At 44.6% G+C, this 22,029-nt stretch overlaps 1 protein-coding gene across 3 annotated transcripts in view; it reads left to right on the top strand.

The window, feature by feature from the left end:
* INSC (INSC spindle orientation adaptor protein) overlaps positions 1-22,029 on the top strand; it is a 121,385-nt gene that overhangs the window by 56,809 nt on the left and 42,547 nt on the right. For 2 of the 3 annotated variants that reach the window (XM_081798535.1, XM_081798536.1), the window contains 2 exons: positions 12,908-13,021; positions 19,474-19,599. In XM_081798535.1, the coding sequence (XP_081654661.1) occupies positions 12,908-13,021; positions 19,474-19,599 (240 nt within the window). The remainder of the gene's footprint in view (positions 1-12,907; positions 13,022-19,473; positions 19,600-22,029) is intronic. The other variant, XM_081798537.1, reaches the window with a different exon arrangement.

The following is a 22,029-nucleotide window of genomic DNA, read 5'->3' as shown; positions in this document are numbered from 1 at the left end:
GTCCCTTCCCCTATCAGCTTCTCTCCAGACTCAGCCTTTCCAGGGAGCCCAGAGTTTTCCTTTTTTCTCCTTCCTGTGTGTCTGGCTCATTCTGGCTTTTCTGACCTGGCTCACCTGCTGGTCAGTGCAGCTGGCCCCATGCTTTCTCACCCTGCACACCCCCCCGCCCCCGGAGATCTGCAAGAGGCCGCTCTGTCCCAGGAGCCTGGGATGAGGGGAAGGAAGGGCCAAGGGCTGGGCTGCTGGGGCTGGCCTTGGAGTTGATGTGCAGATGCTGACTGACGCGTGTAGGGTGGGTGGTGGCTCAAGCTGGGGCTGGTGTCCCAGACTGAGCTCTCGAGTCCCAGAGAGTGCCTGTGGAACATGGGGCTGAAGTGGATGGAAAAGCCAAGGGAGTGAAGAGCAGGGGTATTGAAGATAGTCGTGAGAGGAAGGGGAGACTGGAGGTATTTTTGAGCAGGGGTACAAGTGCCAACTGATGCTTTTTATGCGACTTTTGCGCCCTTTTGCCTGGAAGTATCAGGTTCAATGAAAAGGGCTAAACTTGAAAAGTAATGTTGGATTATAAACAGAAGCCAGCGGGTTTGGAAGTAGTCAATCTACCAGGAGGCAATGAGGTAGGGTGTCGTTTCCATGGTCTGGGTCAGAACCCTGGGGAAAGCTCCCTGGGCTCTGCCTGGAGCCTGCCTGGACCTTGTGGGCTATGTAGCTGGTTTCTTGGGGTTGCTGGGCCCATTTCTGGTTTTTCCCTCATCCTGATCTTATTCACAGTGGAATTCCTGATCTGGTCCTTCTGCTTGCCTGGCTAAACCCTGCCCATCCCTGGGTCTGACCACCTGGGTCATTTGATGCTTGCCTGGGAGCTGAGCTGGATCAGCTGCTCCTCTCTTAGAATTTGGCCCCCCTCCCTGGGTGGCTCAGTCAAAGCCTCTGCCTTTGGCTCAGGTCATGATCCCAGGGTCATGGGATCAAGTCCTGAATCAGGCTCCTTGCTCAGCAGGGAGGCTGCTTCTCCCTCTGCCAGCAGCTCTCCCTGCTTGTGCTCTCTCTCTCTGACAAATAAATAAATAAAATCTTAAAAAAAAATTTGGCCTCCCGTTGGCCTCCCTCTCCTTGTCTGCCCTGCATATTCCTTAGCTTCCCGATAAGCCCTCTTTCCTCCCAGCTTGCACCGTTGTGTCTGCTACGCCCTCCTATTGTTTGGGCTCCCTGTGCTCATAATACTTTTTGGCTGATCTTTAGTTGTTGTTGTTTTTTTTTAACATATATTAGGATGTTTCCAGACAAATGGCAGTGACATAAGGAGATACATTGGCTGAAGGCAAGGTGATCTGTGTTCAGCGTTGTAAGCATGTGTTTCTTAAACTGTGACCTAGTACGTTCTATAGGATGTTAATAATTATACGAGGATCCCATATTTGAGGTATCCTGACATAAAGGGACTTAAGCTTATGTCCTTGCATCGGAATTTTTCCTATGATGTGCTCTTCTGCATTGAGAGTCTTCTAAAAGGTCTTCACACATTCATAGTATTTCTCGTCTGATCTGTAGCTTCCATAGACAGGGATTTGGGTTTGTTTTGTTCATGGGTATATATATCTAGTGACCAGGATAGTACCTCTCCTACAGTAGGCACTCAATACTTATTAATGAATGAATATTAAGCAGTATGTTCCAAACCTACAGAGTCATAGCAAATCTTTTTTATTCTTTTTTTTTTTTTTTTTTTTAAAGATTTTATCCATTTATTCATGAGAGACAGAGAGAGAGAGAGAGAGAGAGAGGCAGAGGGAGAAGCAGGCTCCCAAGGAGCAGGAAGCCCGATGCGGGACTCGATCCCAGGACCCGGGGATCATGACCTGAGCTGAAGGCAGTCGCCCAACCATCTGAGCCACCCAGGCGCCCTCTTTTTTATTCTTAAAGCACCTGATCACTTATTCTGGGATGCTGGCCTTTCAGGAAATGCAATTTGGTCAAAACTTTTTTTTGCACTCAGGAGGCTCTTGAGCAGAGGAAGAGTGCTCTTGCCACCTCCCCACCCCTATCCCCACCACACACAAAAATAATCCATGATAGAACAATGCTTACGATGAGGGCAGCGACAATCTAGCGCTACCCTGCACTGCTGTGCTCCATCTTGGAATGTCATGTCCAGTTCTAGACCCCAGACGCATCACTGGCAAAGGCTGTGCTCCGAGGAGTCTCCTGAAAGGGTGAGGAGAGGCTGAAGATCAAGGTCTATGGGCAATAGGTGGAGGAGCAGAGGATGTTTCGTCCAAGGATGGACACTCTGCCACCTCCAGCATTCTGTGTTTGGGAACCCTGAAGGGAAGAAGGGGCTCAGGCCAGCAGCCAAATCTAGAGGACATTCTATGGGTTAGGGCTAACAACAGGGCTGCCCTGCAGGGGGCCATGTTCAGAAGTCCCCATTCCTGAGCTGGCCAAGCCAGGCCCAGAGGACATTGGCAGGAGATGAGTGAGTTGCAAGGTCTCTTCCAGTCTTGGTAGTATGGCATTCTATGGACATGGGAGTGGTGGGGTAGGGGACTGAGCGTGGAGTTCGAATGCATATCAGGGTTCATATCCCACCAGTTCTACTTACTGGATATGCAGACTTGGGCCAGTTACTTCCTGTTCTCACCTCTGCAGTGGGTTGTCATTAGGATTAAATGAGACAACCCATGAGTAACTGGTGGCACTCTTCTAACTGTGTCAGCTGCTTTCTTCACTCGAGTCTTGCTCTGCCTTAAGAGAAGCTCACAGCACGCTTTGCTAAAAGAGCCCCCTGGTCACCTAATGAATCATGTATTAAGATAATTTAACTACTTGGCGGGTATGGAAAAATTTAAAGTTTAAATGTCAGAAGCCACCAATAGGAAATTAATGAACACTGATGATTAATCTATCTGGGAATAAAGGATTAGCTATGTGGGAGGTAAGAGAAGACTTAACTTAGAAAAATTGATTTACTCAAAATGACTTCTAGGGGACTCTCTATTGAATAAATTGGCTCTCTCCTGTACCTTGAGTCCTTGACTCAGCTTCATGTGGGTAGGTGTTATATTAATTTATCCTTTTATTCCATCTATTACTTCTGATTTTAGTTTCAAATAGCATCTTTAGTCTAATAAAACTGATTAGGGAATGCATCTTTGGCTCTGTGGCTAAATGAACTAGTTAAAACTTTATCTCACAGCTAAGTTTCCCCTTCCTGTCCTAGGCACAGCTGGTCAGCCTCAGGCCTCACCTGAGGGACAAGCACCTATCTTGTGACAGAGCTCAGACCAGAGGGACGCTTCCTAAGAGAAGAGAGACAGGTGCTAAGCTGAACATACTCAGTTCCTTCCTTCCAAACTCACAAACTCATCCCTACCTTCTTGGTAGGGTGACATAGAAAGGTAGGGAGTGAAGTTAGCAGAGGTGTGTTGCTGAAATCCCTACCTAGGGAACAGGAGTAGTGGGGACCAAGTAGTGCCCCTTAGTAGTTGACCATTCCTGTCCTAAATTGTCTTATTGGCCTTATCCATTGGGCTGTGGTGTGGCTGGAGTGTGGCTGAGACCCTCAGGGGAGGAGGTCAGTCGCCAGTGGGGAAGATATTTTCCACCTTCGTGAAGCCATTCCTCCAAATAACAACCCCTACCTCTTTGTAGATCCTTCTGGAATCACAGTAGGAAATTTAGACTCTGCTCCCAGAAGGCTTGAAAATGACTCATGATATTACATCCATTAAGTTGGCTCTAAGGACGTTTTGTAACTAAAGCTCAAAATTTGCTTTCCGGTCCTATTTCCCACTCTCAGATTTTGCTCAGCTATGTTGTCCAATATAAATAATCAGAGGCTGCAATGCAACTAACTTGTAACATAAAGATAATCTGTGCTTGCCAGATGAGAAATAGAAAGATGTCCAAAATTTAGAAATAGTGTGTCTCATCGTAAAGTTCTTGGAGAGAAAATAAAGTCAAAGAAAAAAAAAAAAGCAAAAACCCTGCATCCCTTTACCTGTAGGAATAATTCAAAGTCCCAAATACTTAACATTAATATAATTCTCTTCCATTTTCTTATTGTGCTCATCTTAGCCAGAAGGGTCTCATCCCAGTGTGTGTGTGGTCATGTTTTCTTGGGAAGCTGTAGTCGGGGCTGTCTCTCCAGCAGTGGGAGGGGTTCCTTCCAGGCTCAATTTGTACTGGTCTTTCCCAACCATGCTTGAACTAGTTAGTACCTTGGATACACAATAGTATCACAGCACTACTCCTGCACTCACGGAGAGTTAAAACAGACCAATCCTCAGCCCCTAAGGCAGGAATTCCAGGCAACATTTCATGCTAGGACTTTATCTTAGGGTTGCCGACGGCCTTAACACATCCTCACCTGCAGTGGAGCAACAGAGGGTTGGGAACAGGCACCACCTTGATGGCATCTGTGGTAGGAGATCAGTTTATTTCAGTTGTCCATCATCCACAAGGCTTTGTGGAAATTCATTCACTGGGGAAAAGCATCCACCATAGGTTAACTGCGGCACCATGTTTACTACATATGGGAGAAAAATGTCTCCTTCTTCATAGAAGGGCATTTGATATGTTTACTTCTTCCTGCAAAGTCAGGCATTTATAATCTCTTCCCAATGACTTGCTTGGTTTGCATACTTTCCCATCCAGCATTTTCAACATTTCTTAATTTCTAGCTCCCCTCTAAACACTTTGTTTCTGCCACCCCAGGCTGCATTGATTTGGGCTTCTTGAAGTACCTTTGGCTAGAAGTCTTCAAACCACTTCAAAGGCATCGCATTCTCCAGGTTCCCAAAGATTTTCTAGAAGAAATGCAAGCATATATACTTTTAAGGAAATCTATCTCCAGATCTTCAATTTTTGTTTTTTTCCCAAAATGATCCTCCTAATAATACGCAGTTTCTAACATCCCTTCTATTACTTTCCAAAAGAAGGACGTACTCCCACCCATCCCAAATCTTAGAGTGCATTGCCCTGCTGTGTAAAACCTTGGAGTGGCAGTAGGATTGGGGAGATCAAAGAAGAAGCCTTCATTCCTGAACCATAAACCCATAGGCCTCCATGAATTATTTCTGTGCTTTTTCTTACATATTTCTGTTGAGAAAGGCATTAGAAATTGTGTTTTGCCCAGTGTGGAGATATATGGTAGAATGGTAGTGTGTGTGTGTAAGAGGGGTGGTTTTGAAAGTTTTCAATTTATCATTTCCCTTCTATCTCTATTTACTCCCAGATTGTGCAAGGCTCTTGAGTGCCTACTTCTTGTTAGACAAAGCAAAGAGAGAACTGGTTGGACACATCAAGTACTCAAAATGGCTTTTGGGGGCACAAATTTAAATGCAAGCAATTCCTTTCAACTATATCTCATACTCAACCCTAGGATATGTCATTCATTGGAAAGGAAAACATCTTTGAAGAGCCAAAGATTCTAAAGGTTAATGATACCGATTCTTTTAAATGCTGGAATACTTTCGAGAATGACTAAGTTTTTCAAGATATATTGGATAAAATCCACAGATGCAAGTTTTACATGATTTTTTTTCAGATATGGTACACATTACTTAAGAAAGCAGTTAAAGCTTATTTTGTCAACATTATTTTGTGAAATATTTATACTAATTTCTACTTCTTGTTAGCAAAAGATAAAATTAATTGCTAGCAGCTGGACTAATTAGATTTAAGCAGTAAATACCTTTTTCCTTCTTTAAATATGTAGGAAAGTTTGATCATTTGAGCTACTAAAATAATCAAATGATTTCTAATATTTATTTATTTATTTATTTCAGAGAGAGAGAGAATGCACACACACAAGTGGGAAGAGGGTCAGAGGAAGAGAAAATCTTTTTTTTTTTTTTTAAGATTTTATTTATTTATTCATGAGAGAGAGAGAGAGAAGAAGGCTCCCAAGGAGCAGGGAGCCCAAGGCGGGACTCGATCCCAGGACCCTGGGATCATGACCTGAGCCAAAGGCAGACGCTAACCATCTGAGCCACCCAGGCGCCCGGGAGAGAGAATCTTAAGCAGGCTCCATGTCCAGCATGGAGCCCGACATGGGGCTCGATCCCACAACCCTGAGATCATGATCTGAGCTGAAACCAAGAGTCAGATGCTTAACCTACTGAGCCACCCAGGTGCCCCAATTTCTAATATTTTTATTCTGAAATTTTAATTATTCCTAAAATGAACACCAAATTTCAATACATATACCCACCTATTTACTGAAAAAATACAATGCCTTTTTATTACATTCCTAGATTTATAAGTAATTTACAATGTTAGCTACATATTGCCTTGCATTATTAAAAGTTTAATAAATTGTTTTATCTTGGCTTTATAATATATACAAATAAACCAAATTTTATTTCAGCTCTACATTATTTTAATATTAACAGTTTTTAGCATTTTCCCTTGGAGAATGATTTCTATAATTATTTGTCAGTGTTGTTTTAGCATTTCTTGAAACATATCTAAACACTTTGTAATTAAAAATGAAGTCAGTTCTATATTGAGAAAAAGTTGTCTTGGCTGATTGGCTTGGCTGAAAGAACTGTCTGCCAATTAGGTTATAGGGTGGGCGTTTTCCATAAATTAAATAAGCAAAAGCTGTAGCTTCAAAGTTTTGATAAAACATATTTGAAACAAACACAAATATTTTATTAAAAATTGTATTGGCAATGAAAGTAATAATATTTTGATTTTCCTAATCCTTTCTGAATAATTTGGATAACCCAAGGTGCTCCAACTGAAAGAGCAATGGGTATAATTAATAATTATTTGAAAAGTCTTGGTAAAGTACTTTTGGAATTCTTCCCAGAAATTGAGATAGTGAATGAACAACTCTAATGATTGGGTAACAAATGCTTTTGCAAGTCAAGTGGTTTCCAATTCTTTGCTTTTACCAATTTAGAGGAGTTATCAACTGGCAGATCATTAAAAATGGTGTTTGATGATGGCTCACCATGTGATTGCATAACTCAGAATGTGCTCAAAGGGTTGAGCAACTTGGCTATATAAACTCTTCCCATTCCTCTCTATGGATTTATGGGAACAAGATTTTTCAGGGTTTACATCTAAAAATATAGCATTAAGTCAATATTCAATCATGTATACATTAATTAATGAGAAAGCCTAAAAAGGATACAAAGCCCCATTTATCTCATTAAGACATATATTTATAACATTTTAATTTTTATAATTTGTAATTATTAATCAAAATTTGTAATTTATGTTGTTTTGACCAATTGTACTGATAATAATTGTAACAGTAACTCAACCAAGAAGAGAGTATTTTTTAAAGATTTTATTTATTTATTTATTTATTTTGAGTGCAAACAGGGGGAGGGGCAGATGGAGAGGGAGAGAGAGAATCTCAAGCAGACTCTGCTCTGAGTGCCAAGCCTTATGCGGGGCTTGATGTGGTTCTCGATCCGATGACTCTTGAGATCATGACCTAAGCCGAAACCAAGAGTTGGATGCTCAACTGACTGAGCCACCCAGGCACCCCAAGAAGAGAGTATTTTTAAGCACTTAGAGCCTGATAGTCACAGGAAATAAAATGAAATTTCAAATGTCAGTGATAAATATGACAAGGGTGGTCCATAAAACACTTTGAAACTTAAATGTATTACATTAAGATAAAATTCTGAGGGATTGGATTGGGAACACTAAGGATGAAAAGAAAAGATGCAAAATGCTCACAATGTTAAAAAAAAAGATTATTCATACATTTTTAAGGGGATGATGAGGGCATCAAGTTGTTTTGGTATTTAAATTCCACTGAACGCATCTAAAACAGTGATGTAATGGTCTTATTTTATGTCGATATCTACAATCTGCTGGAAATTATATCCTTTCCAACTTTGTTCTTGAAACTTATGATGAAAAATTTTACCTGTCAAATTAAAAATGTGCGGGGTGGGGGTGGTGCGTCTGGGTGGCTGGCTCAGTCGTTAAGCGTCTGCCTTTGGCTCAGGTCATGATCCCAGGGTCCTGGGATCGAACCCCACATTGGGCTCCCTGCTCAGCAAGAAGCCTGCTTCTCCCTCTCCCACTCCCCCTGCTTGTGTTCCCTCTCTCGCTGTCTGTCTCTCTGTCAAATAAAATCTTTAAAAAAAATGTGCAAGGGGTCATATGTTTTTTAAAATTCCTTTAGGGCTAAATAAGAAAATAAAAAACTGCATTAGGATACACAGACACTCTAGTTCTAAATCATGAAAGCTATTGTCCCCGCCTCTTTCCGGAGAATCGCTTAGGCCTTAAGACCTCTGTCTTCTAAGGAGGGTTTTCTGTGATGCTCCTGGAGTCTGGACATTTTTAGCCTTGTGAGGACAAGCCCTTCTGCCATGTGCTTCTCAGAACACAGTCTGTCCATACGTTTTGAGTATGTTAACCTTGAGTAGCATTTCTTTCTGCTACATCTTTTTTATTTTGCATTAATGAACTATGCTTCCAGGATTCTCTTTCCTTCTGTTAATCCCCGCCTTCTTTCAGGGAGACTCTGCTGAATTTCTGACAGTTTACCCTGCTTCTCATGTTGGTCTCTTTCCTTATCTAACTCATAGAATGAGCACTAATTGCTGGATTTGAGCTTTACCACCTTGACTTCTCCTTCCTTTGTGACACATTCTTTTGTTTAAAAAAAAACAAAACTCTTCTAGATGTTGGAATTTGCCTTATTGAGAGACATGAAATCAATTAAGGTCTGTGTTTGCCCCAAACCTCCAATTCTAAGAGATCTTATCAACATTTGCCTCCCTAAATTGGATATTCCAATCCAGGAGATATTTTCCCATCAGAACAATAGGTAATCCAAGCCTGAATTCAGTTATGATTTTGTCTGTCTCCTCTTTAGTATGTCCAGTCTTTCTGTGCCTTTCCTCAGAGGCCTGATTTATGCATTTCTCCAATACATTCTCTGAGGACACAGGCAATATTGTATACTCATTTTCAAAACCTTTCACCTAGAAATTTATCTAGCAATCCTTTAGATATCTCATGCTGTTCTCTGTAGTCTTCTGTTTTCCAGAACTCTGTTAGTGCATAACAACCATTTTTATTCCATCTTATCTGAAGGATGAAGAATGTGGGCAGAGCCTGGCTGAGTGATTCTTCCGTTCCACGTGGCATCAACAGAGGTCCCTTGGTGTTATTCAGCCAGCAGATGGTTCCGAGAGTCTTAGAAAGCTTCATCACATGTGTAGTGCCTCGGAGGGGATGGCTGGAAAGCTGAGAGCATTGATCAGGGATCCTACACATGACAGTCTCAGAGTTCCCGAACTTCTTACATGGTAACTCAGGACTCTGAAAAGAATGTTCCAAGAAACCTGAGGGGCAGCTTGAAGGTTTCTCATGACCTAGCCTTGGAGGTCCTGGAACATTACTTCTACCAACTGCTGGCTTTTATTGGTCAAGCAAGTCGTTGAGGCCAGTCCAGATTTAAAAGGTGGTGGTGGCAGGGGGTACCAGAGCCCACCTGCCTATGGGAGGAGTAGCGAAGAATGTGTGGCCATGTTTAATCTGCCACACCCTGTCACATCAGCCCACATTTATGTAATCCCTTTGCGTGGCCGGGCTGCCCTAACTATGCCCAGCTATGGATTCTGTATCTGAAGCTTTAGCTAGAGCCTTCACAATATTTTCCTGGCTGCCTCTGAGGAACTCATTCCAGGTTGATATGTGAAACTTTACCTCTCCTGATCAATTTCACTGGGCTACAGTCGCTCTTTCTGACCGAGGGACAATTAAAAATATTTTTTCCTTTGCAGATTCCTTATTTAGAGCAGCTAGATTGTGTGTGTCTCCCTAACTCTTCTCTATTCCTTTCTCCTGGTCTTTAAGATTCTGGTTTTTTTGTTGTTGTTTCCTCTCTGCCTACTCTGTCTTTAAAACAATATTTCTGTCACTCAGCTTCATCAATCTTTGTTCCTTTATTTTGTCTCTTTTCCACCACTCTTCTTATGATACAGGGTGAAGCATATTTTTGACACTTCTTCAGTTCCTCCTTGATTGCCTGACAAATCTTGATTTTAGAGACTGTAGTAGTTTGAAGCTGACACCAAGATAGGATGGGATAAATGCCTGTCAATGATGGGGGGGGGCGGGTAGCAGGGGCAGACATGGAAAACCATGGTGCAGGTCTGAAAACAGAAATAAAAGGGGGAAGGAGGACTTGAGTAGGAAGAGACATGGAATTTTCAGACCAAAGTCACTTGTTAGAGGAGTCTCCCCCAACAGCCATGGGCTGCAATAGTGTCCCTGCTGTGATCAGTCACAGCTGGGAGTGGCTCAGGGAGCTATGGCCTCAATAAGGACACAGGAGTAGATCCAGAGGGGCAGTAGCTGGAGGCTCTCCGTCAACGCTGCCCCTGGCAGCAGGAGCTCTGGCTACCACAGGGCAGAGGGCTGTAGATGCTAATGGGGCTGTAGATGCTAATGGGAGACTGTCATGTGTAGGATCCCTAATGAGAGCCCCTCTCCAGTTTGGTGAGAGCTGCTAATGAGGCTGGATATTCTCCATGTCTTGAGACTTCTATCTTTGCTGGTCCAGGTGAGGTTCTGCTGACTTTGAGGGAGATGGACTCACTGACTTTGGAAAACAGGAAGTCGGATTCACAGGAGTTAAGGTCCAACTAACTCCACCACATATCACGTGCGTGACCTTGGTCAGATTTCTGCGTCTCAGTTTCCTGAAGTATGAAGTGAGGGTTGGACAAGACTGTTGAGGGCCCTTCTGGTCTGACATACTGTGATGCTTAGGGCCTTGACGATTTCAGTGGAGCCTTTGATCTCATATTTTTCCAAATTTATCTTTGTGAAAAGGATGATTACTTTTCATTGTCAGAGAGCTGATTCACCGAGATGATCTGAGGTATAATTACGGTGTATGTGTGTATAAGCATTAGCAAGAAATTATTCTCAAGCATAAATGGTCTAATGTTAGCAGATGATTGCAAAAGACATTGGATTGAATTGTTTAACGTCATGCTAATTTGCTTGAAGTGCAAACACTAATCAAGAACACTGAGTAATTATGATTTAGGTACAGGACCCCAATATATGAAATCGGCATTTTCATGCGAGCATTATTATCACTTACGTAACTGCTTACGGTATGCTGGGGGAGGATTCTAAGAAGTGCGTTCATTACAGAGATTTGCAGTGACAAATCTTGGTTATTAATTTTACCTTTTGTCGAATCTCTTACAAGAGGCATCTATCAAATCTTAGGGAATAATTTTTACATTTAATGTAGTTTTATTAAATACATACTTAGACTGTTTTACATAGAGGATTAGCATATTGTGTGTGTGAAGAATTCTAGGAGTTTCAATAAAGAAGAGAGAAGGAGAGTCATTTACCTGGAGCCTTAAACCCACTTAATTTTAATCATTTTACAGATGGGGAAACTGAGGCCTAGGGTGTGTATTGCCCAAGATCACAAAATAATAACTGCTAACAATTTTATTTTGTTTCCATATACCAAGAGCCTTTAGAAGTCCTATATATATCGTCCTATATAAAAAGTCCTATATATATATATAATACATATATTTTATAATATATATAATTAATATATATGTTATATAAAAAATCCTTCATACACACACACACACACGGGCTATATATTGGCTACCTTAAGAAATGGGTACAGCCACCATAAGAGAGAGACATTGTTATTTCCCCCTCATTTCATACATAAGGAAACTGCAGTATAGAAAAGTTAATTTACTTGCTCTGGGGCACATGGGCAGAATGGCAAAGCCAGGATTTGCACCCGGGCAATTTGGCTCCAGAGTCCCTGCTTTCAACCTCAGACACACTTCCTCATCAACATAATGTGTTAAAAAGGCAAACTGGCACTAAGCCTCAGATCTCCTCATTTCCTTTTAAGTGTTTTTTTTTTTTTCCATAACGCTAGGTTTAATAAAAAAAAAATCCATTTTAATATTTTAAAATAACATAGCAACTGAAACTGCACGAGTAGTTGCCCAGAGCAGCGGCTCTGGAGGTGTTACTTTCTCACATGAAGCCCCCCAAGGCGATTCTTCTGAATCACTATCTCCACATCTCCCAGGAGAAACTCAAGCAGCTAGAATTAATTAGCAGGTAGGAATCATTTATAATCAATGAATCATATGCTTCAAAGCAAATGGCTGATTATGAAGTAGTTTCAAGATATGTGAAAAAGCTTTTTCCCAGAAATAAGCTAAACTAATCTTTATGTCTCATTTGTTGATGAATTTTCCATTTGCTTTTCTTCCTGGTTCTCCCTGGGTCCTACGTTCAGTCATTTCCAGCCTTCCGTCTAACCATGATTCTTAACTCCCTCCGCCTCGAGCAGTCCGACATTCCCGAGTTACCCACTCTTTGATAGGGTTCCCAGGGTTGGTATTTTGGCCTGGCTGTATACACTATACAAATGTCCTCTGAGCTGTAAGCTACTGTAGACTACTTCTCTTGACTCAACTGCTGAACCCATTACCCAGCCGGAGTTTGCCATTGGCAAATGAACCAGCTCTTCGGTCATAGCGGTAGCAACTCATTGGTTTTCAACTTGATGGCTTATTTAACTGATGGTTTCTGTTCTTATTTGAAGCCAGTAGAACAACAAAGTTTGCTCAGACCATCAGTATTGAGAGCTGATTTTCTATCAATTGGAACAGGGCACATTGGTTGTCCATGTCCCAGCGGTTTGAAATTATCCCATATTCCTGAAATGTAGTTCGGACCCCATGCAGACTCATGTCTTTTCCAAAGCTAGAATACCTCATCACCCCCTATAGTGGGACTGTGATTGGGGCAGGGCTATAGATTCCGGGGGGCTTAGAAGCATGGACCCACTGGTGGTCCATTAAGGAAGATTAGATGGAGGGAATAACCCTCAGACTTTGCTCTCTTTTCTTAGGCGCTGGTGAGAAAAATCAATGCTTCCGACAATATCTACATCACGGAATCCACCACAGGGAACCTGTTCAGCCTGACCCAGGAGGGGGCTCCCTTGTGCCGCATCATAGCCAAGGTGAGCTTCATGGTCAGCAGCCAAAGTGACAGGCCTGGGGAGAGTGGGAGGAAGCTAGTTTGGTGGGAAAAACTGGCTCAGGACATTTGTCCTGGCTCTAGCATTTGTTTGCTGTGTGATCTTGGAAGAGTCACCTCCCCTCTTTGGGCCTGGATGTCTCCATTTTTAATAGTGGCTAGGCCCTCTGATCTCAGTTCCCACTTGAGAGAAAAGCTGGTGCCCCCAGAGTCTCTATAATTCTCCTCATGTGGTATGTGTTAGAAGTATCAACCCTCCTTCCTCATCTCTACATATCCCACCAAACCCAAACAACACACATGCCCTAACTCAGGTTCTTGATGGAGCCCCCAAATACTTGAAGCCACTACAATACTATATGAGGAGAAGACAAAATTGAGGAGGACAGTGGTTTTCATCCATTACAACGGAAGGTTTTCCTTAAAGATTTATTTATTTATTTGAGAGAGAGAGAGAGAGAGAGCACGGTGGGGAGGGCAGAGGGAAAGAGAGTCCTGAGCAGACTCCCCACAGAGTGGGGAGCCCAATGTGGGGCTCGCCCCATGACCCTAAGACCATGACCAGAGCCCAGATCAGTAGTCTGACGTTTAACCATCTGAGCCACCCAGGCACCCCATGGTGGAAATTTTATTTTGCTAGCTTCATGGTTAATTTGCCCCTACACTTGGGGTCCAAACACTTAGGGCAAATACAGGCAATTAATAACCCTAGGATCTCACTAGGATCTTGTTTTATTTTTACTATTTTTTTTTTAACTTGAGAAATGACATTGCCATGGAGATAGAAGCAGTGATTTAATTGGAAGTAAAGTTGTGTCTTTCAGTAGAATTAAGATGGCAGTCACAGGAAGATGCTCCAGCTCAGTGGTTCCCTGTCCTGACTGTCACAATCCCTCAGGGAGTTTTGGAAAACACAGATACTTTTTGCCCCACCTAAATTTACTGAGGTCCTGGGGTAAGACCTGAGACTCTACATTTTAACAATCCCTACAGGTAATTCTGAGTCCTGGCCACTCTCAGAATCATTCATCTAAGCCTTTAAAGAAATCTGGAAGAGGAGGCTAAATGCTTGTCAACTTTGCTTAGGGGAGAAGTAAATTGTATGTAACAGCGATAGCTAACATTTGAGTGTTGCTGTCCAGCGTGCTTAATGCCTTACAGACATTATTTCCCTTAAATTATAAAACCATCCTAGGAAGTAGGTATCATGTTATTCTTTTTTTTTTTTTTTTTAAAGATTTTATTTATTTATTTATTATTTGAGAGAGAGAGGGTGAGAGACAGAGAGCACGAGAGGGGAGAGGATCAGAGGGAGAAGCAGACCCCCCACTGAGCAGGGAGCCCGATGTGGGACTCGATCCAGGCACTCCAGGATCATGACCTGAGCCGAAGGCAGTTGCTTAACCAACTGAGCCACCCAGGCGCCCCCCGGTATCATGTTATTCTTATCTATAATTGAGGAAATAGTTTAAGGGTCTTACTCAAGGTCACACAACTGATAAAGAGTGGAGTCAGAATTAGAACCCAACTCTCTTTAAATCAGAGCTCCTGATCCTAAAGCCTACAGTGGTGACTTCTGGTTCCATCCTGGCCCTTTAGATTCTTGGGCCAAAAGAGTGACTCAGAAGTTCTCAACCTTGATATGTATTAGAATTACTAGGGAGCTTTAAATGTCACACAGCTAGTAAGTGGGTGAGCTGGACTTTGAAACTGCCTGCTTGGCAGCAAAGGCTATGCTCTTGCTTACTATTCTGAGCTGCCTCTTAGCAGCCCTTTCTCTTCTTGCTCCTTCTTCTCCTCCTCTTCCTCCTTTTGCCCTTCTCCCCCCTTCTACAACCTTCATTATTTGCTGCATGCTTTCTTTTCACCAAGCACTGTGCTAAGCTTTTCATTTATTATCTTATCCGATCCTCCCAATGATCTTTTGATGTGTTATAATTATAATTTCCATTTTTAAGATGAGGGAACAGAGGCTCAGAGAGAAGGTAAATAACTTGTCCGAGCTCATGTGCATTAAGTACAAAGCTGGTATTTTAACCAGATCTACTGACTCCAGAATCTTAATCTCAACTTCTTATCTCTCCAACCCTTGCGAGAGAGTAGACAGAAGGCTGAAGGGAAGAGAAGATTCAGCGATGACTCCCATCTTCCCAGCCTGGAAGATGGTGAGACTGGTTCCTCCAGTGGATTCGCTGTGTCTGGGTTTTCAGTCCTGACAGTGACGCAGGAGCTGGGAGTCCCTGGTATACTCTATACAGCATCCTCACTGTTGATGTTCATTAAGTGTGCCCAACATTGTGACAAATCTGGGACAGCTATTCACAGTGGCCTTCCTCACCCACCTCCTTGGGGCCCAGTGTAGTCTGTCTTTGGACACTTCATCCATCTGAGCTGCCTCCAGAAGATTATTTGGTCAGCCTGTGTGAGGTCTGTCCTCTCAGCCCCTTGAGTTCCTTTGAAGGCCAAGAACAAACCCAGTCCTCCCTATGATGGTAGTGGTAAGCCCCATCCCTTCCTAAGTGCAGAGCAGAGCAAACTCCCCTGTGCTTTGTCAAAATTATCCCCTATCCTGCTCCTCTGTTATTCCCCCCACCCCTAGCCTACACCCCACAAGTGGCCTCCTTAGCTTTATGACAGTTTATCCCAAGTCTGTCTGAATAATACATACCATGATATACTTTGGCTTTGAGCCCATAGCTTTCTATAAAATTAAACAAACTCTAGCCAACAGTGCAATTCTGCTAGCTCAGGCGATTCCCGGCTCTACTCTAAGATGAGTGCTGCTCTTGGGTCCTTGAGGGGGTTGCAGGGGAGTCCACACAACTAATCCATCTCACTTTCTCTGCGGCCTCCTTCCTCTTCTCCCTTCCACATATCCCAACTCTTGGGATACCTTTTCTGAGGGTTTGAGACACTCTTCTAACCAGGAAGCTTTCCACAGACTGACCCTCACCTGGTTGTCCAGAACTGGGTGCTGGGCCCTTTCACATACATTAACTCAGCTAGTTTGGTGGTGTAGCTGCTGTGACCCCATTTTTAGTCAAAGTTAACCAGCGGCAGAACCAGGGTTTGAACCAGAATCCTTTCAGTCTGGGTTTAGGATTTCCTCCCTTTAGCTTTTGCAGTAGTTAAAAGTTCAAAGAAAGCTATTTTTCACGGACTTGGGAAACAATGTAAGGAGAATCCAATGCAAATAGGAACAGAGGCTTAAATATAGTTATGCTGGGTTCAGTGCCTCCTGAGCCCAAGGAAGCCTGCCATATTGATCCTGGCTCTCAGTCCGGTGTTCTTTGGTACTATTTCTTTGTTGTCTGCTCCAGATGTAAATACCTATCTACTTGTCGATCTACCTATCATATCTATCTATGTATTTATGTATCTATTTATCATCTCTATCATCGTACATATAAATAATATTTACACTACACATGATTAAATATAAACGTACACATATAAAAATATATATACATACACATATAAACACATATATAAATATACCTATACATAGAAGCACCTACATGTATATAAATATTTATATGTGGAGGGAGGTCATTAATAACCAGCGGGGCTGGCTGGGGAGACCTTAGGACTCCTGTTTCTTTTCTTCTCACTTTAAGAAGCAATTTGATTTTACTTCAGTGACTCTCTGGGTGAGGTCTTTGTGTGGAACCCTCATCAGATGTCTCAGAGACCACGAGAAAGTAGGAAGACAGGGATAAAGGATTACGGAGCAAGGAGTCAGAGAGGAGGTGCCTTGTTACGCACTAGTCTATCTTTATCAGAGTCGTGCCGTGCATTTACAATCAGAGTGTTTCTCTTTGACCCTTCCACAGTCCCCTCTCTGATTATGTTAGGAGTTCCTGCTCTGTATTCCTATAACCCTGCACCCCCTCATTTCATTGCACTCCTACCCGGACTTTTTCCTGCTTTAAAAATAATCTGCCATCCCAAGACTCACGGGTTGTCGGACCATGAGTTCACTATGGACCGGGACTGAGGCAGTCTTGTTCAGCGCTTAGCACAGTGTCTGGCTTATAATACACCATTAATAGTTTATGGCTGCATGAATGCATTGGCCAGCTGTATACAATATGCCCTTTCCCCACCAACTACCCCAAAAGGAAGTAGGAAGACGAAAGTTAAGGATTGCTCTCAGCTGATTATAAAATGTCAGAAATGACGAACTCATCTTGGTTCCTGCCGTGATAAGCGGCAGAACTCTCAGAATGAAAAGGGCCGCTGGGCTGAGTTTTGTGGGGTGCCGGGTAGGGAAGATTCGGGAAGACTTGTTTCATCGAGTCTGTGCCGGGCTGTCGTGGTCACACAACTACGGCTCCTTCCAGTTACTCGCTCATTATCTGCACCGTCAGTCACAGCTGTGTCCCCAGAACGTGAAACGGTGCCTGGTGCGAGGTATGTTGTTTGTTGAAAGAGTTCGCAAACAACTGACAGGGGATGGTATTTTTGCTGGACTCACCTTCTTCTTCCTGCAGCATTTTTGTTTTTTTCAGTTTGGGGAGCAGAGTGCAACAGGTTTAGTTAGAGCCAGGAGGGGTGAGGTTAAAGGCGGGTGCCCTGCAGGACCAAGCTCCTGTCAGTCTTCACGCATTCTTTACTGCTGCCATCCCCACGCACCCTTGTGGGCAGCAGGGAAGGGCAGAGGGAGGAAAGAGGGCCAAGCCAGATGTCTACTGCTCTGGACGTCCATGGTGGCGTTACCGCCGGCTTGCTGGGCATCCTAGTGGGTCTGCTTTGGGATCTGTTGGCTCCCTCACTTTGCTCCAGTGATTTTTATAGAATAAATATGACCACTCAGGATGAGGGCCTCACCCAAGGCTTCTTCCCAGAAGTCCTCCCAGACTGCTGTGAAGTCTCCACAAGGAAAAGCTGTTTCCATGACCAGCTGTTACAAAAGAAGTACACGTCCACACTCAGCTAGGGCGATCATTCCTGAAGGTTTTGGGTTTTTTTTTCTTTTTTCTTTTACAAACTAGAGTGAAGAAGGGAAAACAAAGATGTGTAGATTTGGGTGAATTATTTCACCCATCTGGACTTGGCATTTTTTTCCCTCACAGAATGAGAATGAATTCTAGTACTGATATATAAGTAAGACTCATTTTTGTATGCCTGCCATGGTGATTTGGGAGGATCTGAAGGATCTGAGGAGTAATGGTGGTTGCTGGCGGAGGGGAACCAATACTGGGCACCTAGCCTTCAGGTCCCTCCACCTTCCTCAGACTTGCTTCTAGAATCTATTTCTGAGGACTCCAGGCTTGTTCTGAGGCAGGCTGCTGAGAGGGAGCTGCCAGGTGTGGGGGAGCAGTGTTGAATGGTGTTGAGCCTGGTCCTCTCAAACAAGTCTACCCTCACCCCTGGTGCCCCAGCCCCAGAAGCATTTGGGGAGTCCCACCTCCAGTTTGGACTATTAAGAGTGATATTACTTGTGGAGGGAGCATTTCATTGCAGCATGCATTTGAGCATGGAAGCGTGTGTGTGTGTGTGTGTGTGTGTAGGAACTGTAGGGGAGGAAACACTCTTTTCTTTCCACCATCTTCTTAGGTTCTCTGGCTGGTACCCTATAAATTGGGCTGACAAAAGACAGATTAACAAGAGAATAACAAATAAAAGTTTCTTAGCATGTGCATCACGATTACACAGGGAGCTCTCAGAGATGAGTGAGTCACAGGGTTGGTTAGAACTTGCACTTATATAGCATCTTAGCAAAAGAACAACTTTAGAGAAGTAACAAAACAAAGAACAGGAAACCTGAAAAGAACTTTGAATCTCTAGGGATGGCAGATCGTGAGAAGGCAAATCTATGGAAAACTAATAGTGGATGAGGCATGGTTAGTTGGGTTTGTTGTGAGGATTCCCCTGGGGCCATCTCCATGCTGTATGGGTCTGAAGTTGTCTCTGGTGATTAGCTTTTCTCCTACCTAATAGCGAGGGGAAGGGGATATCTCTGTTGACGTATGTCCTCCTTTTAGGCAAACAGGGGGAGGGCAGAGATCTCTGGTACCTGCTTTTTCCTGACTACCTTCAGCTCAAAATAATCTTTTTTTTTTTTTATTTTTTTTTAAAGATTTTATTTATTTATTTGAGACAGAGAGAATGAGAGACAGAGAGCGTGAGAGGGAGGAGGGTCAGAGGGAGAAGCAGACTCCCTGCCGAGCAGGGAGCCCGATGCAGGACTCGATCCCGGGACTCCAGCATCATGACCTGAGCCGAAGGCAGTCGCTCAACCAATTGAGCCACCCAGGCGCCCCTGGCTCAAAATAATCTTTACGCCCCAGTGACATATTTTGGGGTGGCATATTCAGCCACCCTCCAGACCCGAAATCATTGCAGCTGAGTGAGGGATGCCAATCACTCTCCCATCGGCCCCAGGAAAGAGGACCCAGGGAGGTCATGTCACATTTTCTTTTTTCCCTGCAGGAGGGTGGGGTCGTAGCTCTCTTTAAGATCTGCCGCCAGGACAGTTTCCGATGCTTGTACCCCCAGGCGCTGCGCACGCTGGCCTCCATCTGCTGCGTGGAAGAGGGTGTCCACCAGCTGGAGAAGGTGAGAGAGCAGCCGGCTGGCTGGGGCGGGGTGTGAGGCCTCTGAGTCAGGGGGGCAATGTGTGGGGCCCGATTGACCTGGTGGCCCCCTGGGCCTCTTCCCCGAGAACCTCATTTTCCTAGGCATCCCTCTGATGGGCTGCTGGGATCTTGACTGTGGGAGTTAATGAAGAGGACAGGGATTGAGGAGTCTGGCCAGGTAGGGCAGGCTCAAAGGGGGCACTCAGCACTTCCTGGGTGGAGTGGCTGACATTCCAGTGGGCAGAACACAGCAGGAGGTAGGCGAGGAGGGCGTGGAGTGGTGTCAAAGGTCAGGGCTTTTGGTCCTTCACACATGGCAGGACCCCAGTGGCAGGAGGAGGATGCCGCTCCCTGGGCGACTGAGTGGGCAAGAGTAGGATGTGCCTTGGCCTGGGCAAAGCAGGTGGGGCTCCAGCAAGACAGAGGGATTGGGTAAGGGAAACGGAAGCCTAAGTCCAAGCGTATGTTGGGTCCACATGGCACAGGGTGGGCAGGGCCGGAGGGAAGGGAGTGATCTGGCAGACCCAGGTGCCTCAGCCCTAGACCCACCCGGGGCAATGTGACTAATTCCAGGTACCGCCCCCCACCCCCACCCAGGTTGTAAGGCTGAGGTTGCTCTTCTGCCACCCAGACCTGCGTGACTTTGAGGCCTGGAGATAGGCCCTCAGGGACTTTAGCCAGGAGGATTGGGGAGGTGCTGGGGCTGACATTTGGAGATGTCTCAACCAAGTTTCAAGGAAAGATGTTGAACAATTTTATGGCAGAGCGGTACAAAGGCCAGGAATAGCCTGGTGATAGTTGTGGTACTCTCAGGATTGGGGGGTAGGTGCCCTGAGTCTGGTCTCTATGGGGATGGAGCAAACAAAATGTTCCCCTCCCTCTGTACCCTCGTCCCCCAGTCTGGCCCCAGCTCTCAGAAAACCCATGCCCTACCAGCTTCTTCACTTTGGTCTGGACTCCTAGTCAGATGGCTATCTCACGTTCCACCTGCCTCTTAACAAATCTGCTCAGGTTACGGGACAGGGATCATGGGCTCAGAGACGTTTTTAGCCGAGGATGGGGGATGGATGGGGATTCTGCTCAGGTTACAGAAGAGAAGGCTGTGGGTCAAAATGGGGAAGTGATTTGTCTGAGGTCACAAAGCAAGATGGCAGAAGAGCTAGTGCCAGCCCTCTGGGCAGAGTGGAGGCTTTGTATGCGTGTGCTTACACAGAGAGCAGAATGGAGGAGGCGGAGGTGACAGAACAGATGGGCAGACAAACCCCCTGAGGTCAATGCAATGGACGTCTCCAGCTCTATGTGCCCAATAGTCTTCTCCCTTCTCTCATAAAATCCTCTTCCTGGGACAGTGCAAACACGGCCAAACTGGTTTTGTTTTTCATCTTCTTTCATGCTGGTTAGTGGGAAGAACAGGGAAAAATAGAAGGGACTGAAATCACCAGTCCTCCAAAAGCAGTGGATTTCTTGGCTTCAGAGAGTTTGCAGAGCAGCAGGAAATTTTTAATCCGGGGAAGAAAAACAGCAGAGCTTTTTTGTTTAGAGCTGAAAACATGTGTAGCTGGGGAGTCTGGAGGCGATTTTTCCTGCCACCTTCTACTGCTCCAAAGCCGGAAGGCACGAGTGCACCTTTCCTAGGCCAGATGGGCCACCTGGGGGCCTGTGCTGACCTAGCCCCCAGCACACATCCCTTTTTAGCTCCCTACAACCCTGTGAGGTGAGCACTCTTTACAGTCTCCGTCTTTATTTATTTATTTATTTATTTTTAAAGATTTTATTTATTTATTTGAGACAGAGAGAATGAGAGACAGAGAGCACATGAGAGGGGGGAGGGTCAGAGGGAGAAGCAGGCTCCCTGCTGAGCAGGGAGCCCGATGTAGGACTCGATCCCGGGACTCCAGGATCATGACCTGAGCCGAAGGCAGTCGCTTAACCAACTGAGCCACCCAGGCACCCCAGTCTCCGTCTTAAACACAGGAAACTGAGTCTCAGGCAGTCTCAGTGACTTGCCTAAAATCACAAAGTACATTCTAGAGCCAGAATTTGGACCCTGTCTGCCTGCCCAGGCTCCCTCACCGCCTCACTGGCTTTATAGATTCTCTCAGAGTGCCAAAAAAGTCCCTGCAGCTGAACCCAGGGTCTCCTTGCTGCTCCTGGCCAATGTGCTAACCTCCCCCGCCCCCCAGTGGCACAGAAGAAGGTATTCCTAACTGGGCATTCCCGGCGCCCAGGGCAGGTTACTTTCCATAGACAGTCCTGAAACACCTCTGTGCCGGTCCCGAGCGGGAGGGAGAGCAGCCTGAGAAGAGCCCCCTGGTGGTCAGAACAGCAACTACATGCTACAGCCGTGGTGCTTGCCTAGGGCTCCCAGGGATTTCTTTTTCTTTCTTTCTCTTTTTCTTTCTTTCTTTCT

Source organism: Leptonychotes weddellii, chromosome 11 (genome assembly GCF_054177405.1).
Source record: "Leptonychotes weddellii isolate Sample4059 chromosome 11, ASM5417740v2, whole genome shotgun sequence".
Classification (NCBI taxonomy): Eukaryota; Metazoa; Chordata; class Mammalia; order Carnivora; family Phocidae; genus Leptonychotes; species Leptonychotes weddellii.
Note: the sequence above shows the minus strand (reverse complement) of the source record. Positions and strands in the feature narration are given on the sequence as shown.